The sequence below is a fragment of the Cupressus sempervirens genome, chromosome 11 (genome assembly GCF_028749045.1).
Source record: "Cupressus sempervirens isolate cs-2001-9-10 chromosome 11, ASM2874904v1, whole genome shotgun sequence".
Lineage (NCBI taxonomy): Eukaryota > Viridiplantae > Streptophyta > Pinopsida > Cupressales > Cupressaceae > Cupressus > Cupressus sempervirens.
Window position 1 is genome coordinate 274459631 of NC_143128.1, and position 5404 is coordinate 274465034.

The window sequence follows — 5404 nt, forward strand, 5'->3', positions numbered from 1 at the left end:
AATGTAATTGCAATTTAGAGCATTCCAGAAAAAGAATCAGGTCAAAAGGCCCCATGGTTTGAAAGTTATCGTAGTTTTTCAATTTTTGGAGACCTCGTAAGGATGCTTCAAAGTTAGGTTAGGGGCATTAAATGACCTTTAAAAGGGCCAAAAAATGGGGGATGAGCAAAGCTGGTCCATAGAGCTATAGAGCGCTTCGAGAGCTTTTCAAAAATGTAAATGGTTTGTCAATTGGAGCTATAGTTCAAAAGTTATGCCTCCCAGAAGTTCGATTACCGTTTTTGGATTCTTCTAGATTTGCACCAACTTCTAACGTGACTTCTAGAGCCTTCTACTTAGTTGGTGGATGCCTACTAGCACTTTCTAGAATGTACTCCTAGTCCTTAACCCTCTGGGGTCTATTTAAGGACATTTTTGGCATTGTAAAAGGCAGTTTAGAGTGGAAATTGAGAGGAGGTACCAAAAGGAGAAATTATCTCCAATTTTGTGCTATTGTAAGCCCTTAGGGCATGTTTTGAAGTCTATTTTCTCTGTACTAAATGTACTAGCTTATTTTTACAGTTAATACAATTTCCCTTTTCCTGTTGTGTCCATTCTGTGCTTGGGTTGTGTCCCCATCACTTCAAAGTATGAGATGGATATTTGGAAACCACACTTCCTTTTCCCAATTTCATTTAATTTTATTAATGAATTTATAGGAGAAGATTCTTTTTCATTTACTAAAATTGGTGTTCTAGCTCCTATTCCCTATTTGTACCATGTCTTCACGGCCTTGTAGCTCTATATTGACAATGTTTATGAAGGCGAATCTTATGCTGAAAAATCTAAAAAACCTCAAGTCAGCCACCTCATGATGTAAAAATGTCAGCACCAGTGAAAGAAAAATCATATTTTCCTTTCTCAATGAATTCAGCCAGCTCTTCTATTCCATTTTTGTCTATAAAATAGTCATTCTTGCCATTATATCACTGTTTTGTCCTTTGATATGCATGTTTAAAAGATGCAAAAAGCATTCCACGGTATCCTTGTTTGCTTGTTGCACATGTCTATAAATAACTTCATAATACAGATTTGTTAGTTTGTTCATCTTCTCTATCTCATAGCATATCTTATGAGGTTTGAGCATGGGCTCGTGACACTCACGAATGGTTTTATTTCTTTTACCATTAAATGCCAATATCACTGTTTGTTTTCTTTCATGATGGGATGCATTGACAGGTAGAATATGTAGTCGTAGAGGTAGGTAGTCATTGCTTAGATCCCTCGGGATCTAACATCAGTTGCTTTATGTTTTTTGAAGCTGCTGGAGAGCGTGGAGCTCAGAGCTGGACAAGTGTGGCAAGAAAAGAAACCATAACCAGGCAATGACTGGTTATCTCTATTCCTATTTCTTTCATGTATATATTTATCTGTTAATGTATTTCTTGATGAAAGAAAATTAATCAGTTATCCTCACAGCTTGTGTGATATTTTCTCCATTCAGCACGTTAATTCATTTCATATTGAAAAAATGAAAATTGTATGTATCAATGATGATCTATACAATGAACATTTGTATCTCTTTTGTGCATCGTTTCATAAATGATTACAAAATGATAAAAATGAATAGAAAATGAATACTTTCTTTTGCAATTTTTTCTGCAACATCACTTGAAGTAAAAATTTAGCATGTGTGAAATTTTGGTAACATTTTTGGCGACTTCTACTATATGTCTGCCTGCTTGACATTTGACCAATTTGCTTTGTATTTGTTCTTATTCATCGAGCGTAGAGTTTGATTATGCATTCCTAGCACCTAGACTTGACAAAAAGCGACTTCTAAAGTTGCTAGTTCAGTTTTGAATGCATGCACGTGAGTTCAGTAAGACCAGAAACTCTTATTGGATTGATGGGTATGCAAGGTCAAAACTCAAGTATCAACTCTAGGAGTCAAAAATGTCATAGTCGACCATTTGGTTGATGTATGGGTGAACGTGTCGGCTTGAATGGATGCATATATGCAGCATATGCATGGGTATGCAGATATGTATGGCTGGCAGCCAAACATTTATTTGCAGCGATATATGTGTGCGTATGTATGTGTATGTTGGATATGTGTGTGCATTTGAGTACACATATTTACGCATGCATGAATGAAATGAGCAGGTATGATGGCTTCCACAACATAAACCAGCAACTTAACTAAACTAAACTACAAACAAAACAGGAAACTAACCTAGAACAGAAACTAAACTAAACTAAAATGTAGACGCACTTATTGAAAACAAGGGAAACTAACTTATTATGTACAAGGTAGGACTGAAAATCATACCTCAAAACATGGTTTGAGGTGGATCTCATTCACAGGGATTGGTAGGATGTCTCCTTCTATGGTAGCCAGCTGGTAAGCATTGTGTTGTTTACACTCAGCAATTTGAAATGGCCCAGCCTACATATGATCAAACTTATTGTTCTGGCTGGGTCTGCTCTTGAGAACATCCCACTTCAGTACCATGTCGCCAACATGGAATTCTCAAGCTCGAGCTCTCTTATCAAAGCTCTTCTTTATCTATATTTTCTGGTACTCCATGGTTTCCATGGCCTTTTTCCTAGTTTCTTCCAGCTCCATCAACTGGGCACACTGCACTAGCATAGGGTCCCCTTCCTCAAATAAAACCAGCTGTGTAGCAAGATCAAGCACTAGTAATTTTGTCTCAATTGACAATCTGGCCTCTTTCCCATATACAAGCCTATAAGGTGAGTTTCCAATGACTTTTTTTGGGGTGATCATGTCAACCCATAAGGCAGCTTTCAATTTTGAATGCCAATCTCTTTGATTATCTTGCAGATTGTGCTTGATGATTCTTATCAGGTTCTTGTTGGAAGATTCTGCTAATCCATTACCTTGCAGGTAATAATTTGAGCTTGTACTGAGATATATTCCATGATTAAAAGCCCAATTAGTGACTTTCATTCCAATGAAAGCAAGTGCATTATCAGAGATAATGGAATCTGCCACTCCAAACTTGTTCACAATGTCATCATAAAAGCTTAGGACTAATGTTTCATTTACGTCCTTTAATGCTATTGCCTCAGTCCAGCATGTGAAATAATCAGTGGCTGTAATGATCCACTTGTGACCCACACTTGATGGGGGGTTAATGGCCCCTATAAAGTTAATGCCCCACTTTTGAAAGGGTTGTTCGGTCTTAATTGGCTGCAAGGGCAAAGCTGGCAGTCTCTCTTTTCTTGCAAACATGGTGAATTTAGCGCATTTTTTGACATGTACATTATAGTCTTTAAATAAATCAGGCCAATAATAGCTAGCTCGAAGAATCTTGTAGGTTGTTGTTCTAGGAGAAAAATGCCCTCCTGAATGCCCATCATGAAATTCATGCAACACTTGAGCAGTTTGATTTGAATATATGCATCTGAGAAGGACTCCATTGAAGTCTTTTTGGTATAAAATGTCATTTATCAGCACAAAAGGGGCTGAATGCAAGCGATAATACCTTCACTTTGCTCGATCTAAGGTGGCTGGATATTGACTAGTTTTCAAAAAATGTATCATATCTTGTACCCAGCTTGTTGTTCCATTATTGTTTCCAGAAGCACCGATTAGTAAAATAGCATTTGCTTTCTCTTCAAGCTCTGAAATATCCTTATCTGCGATTTGCTCGCACAATCCCTTTCCTCTAACCAACTTGGTTATCTATATTTCTACGTCATATTCCATGACGCGTGTGATCCAACCAGCGCGCTTCTCATTTAAATCTCTACTCAAGAGGAATTCTTTGACACTTGGAAATGACTTTGTTATGTGTCAACAAGTGTCAAAACTTTTTAAGGCTTTTGACAACTGAAAGGACATCTTTCTCAAAAAAACTGTACCTTTTGTCATACTCTTCTAGTCCTTTGTTGAAGAATGTGATTGGCTATTCCAATCCTTTCGCATTTTTCTGTACTAACATAGCTGAAATCACATCATGACCACTGTATGCATAAAGAATGAAATCCTTACCAAAATCAGGATTGATTAAAATGGGTTCTGCTGCTAATGCATCCTTAATGGCCCAAAAATTCTCTTTGGCCTCCTTTGTCCATACGAAAACTGCATTTTTTTTTAGCATAGTTGTTAATGGTTTGAGAAGTGCTGCAATATTAGGCAGAAATCTTCGTACAAAATTAATGTGGCCAATGAAACTTTGAAGACCTTTCTTGTGTTGTGGTAGAGGCAACTCCATAATTTCTGCAACTCATTCAGGATCCATCGTAATACCTGACTTAGATACAATGTATCCAAGTAATTTCCCTTTATGCATTGAAAAGATACTCTTGTTTGGGTTTAATGAGATGCCAAACTTTCTACAGCACTCAAAAATCTATCTTAAGTGATCAATATGATCTGCTATTTTTTGTGAATAAATAGTGGCATCATCCAAATAAACCAGGACGAACCTATACATCAAATTGTTAAAAGCCATTTCCATGGCCCCATTTTTTTGTAAACGCTATTTTGAACTGATCTTCCTCCTTTACCAAGATTTGGTTATAACTTGAATAACCATCTAGCAAAGAGAACCATTCAGCCCCTAATACACAGTGTAATATCTACTCCATGGATGGAAGCAGGTGTCTATCCTTCAACAAGACTCTATTCAAGTCTCTAAAATCTACGCATAGTCGTAGCTCTCCATTTTTCTTCCTTACTAGGACCAAGTTAGCAACCCAGCTCATGTTTTTGATGGGGAAAATTATCTTACTTTCAATCAACCTGAACACCTCCTTCTGCATCAAAGGTTCCACCTTAGGATTGATTGGCCTTTTCTTTTGTTGAACTGGTTTAGATGCTGGTCCTAGCTCTATTATATGTTGTGCAAGCTCTGGATCGAATCCTTTTAAGTCACTGTATTGCCAAGGGAAGACATCACTAAATTCTTGGAACAAATGAAGAAAAGCTTCTTTCTCTTCAGTTGAATTTACTTTGCCAAATTTTAGGCATTTACCCGGTGTAATTTCCAGATCTGCATACTGGTTCTCTTTGACTAGCAAGTTGGCTTTTCCAGGTTTTAGCTAATCATCTGAATTAAAAATGCTTTCCAGCGTTACTAAACCCTTTGGAAACTTGTTGTTTTTTAGTTGTATCACCTAATCACCATACTGATCTTTATATCTTTGCTAGGTAGAACTGGCAAAAATGTCTTCTTCCAGCAAAAATTGTAAAATTTGTTCATCACTGTTAAAAACTTGCCAACTAACATCATTATCAGGAATGGAAGGCTTGATAATAACTCTAATATGCTGCTGATCAGTATGTGTTGAAACACTTTTAACAATATCATACTGAGCTCCTACAGTTGCCAGTCTGTCAGCATGTTGGTTTTCTTTTCTAGACATAGCCAGTATATTAAATGCATCAAAATTT

At 36.9% G+C, this 5404-nt stretch overlaps 1 protein-coding gene across 1 annotated transcript; it reads right to left on the minus strand.

The window, feature by feature from the left end:
* Positions 1 to 2548: 2548 nt before the first annotated feature.
* On the minus strand, positions 2549 to 3238 carry LOC149529177 (uncharacterized). Its single transcript, XM_089808118.1, has one exon. It carries the CDS (start codon positions 3236 to 3238, stop codon positions 2549 to 2551), a length of 690 nt encoding a protein of 229 aa, XP_089664244.1.
* Between the last annotated feature and the right edge of the window lie 2166 nt (positions 3239 to 5404).

What these genes read in the sequence shown, in the direction of transcription:
- LOC149529177 (XM_089808118.1), bottom strand. Translation starts at nt 3,238, where the DNA reads ATGTTTGCAAGAAAAGAGAGACTGCCAGCTTTGCCCTTGCAGCCAATT.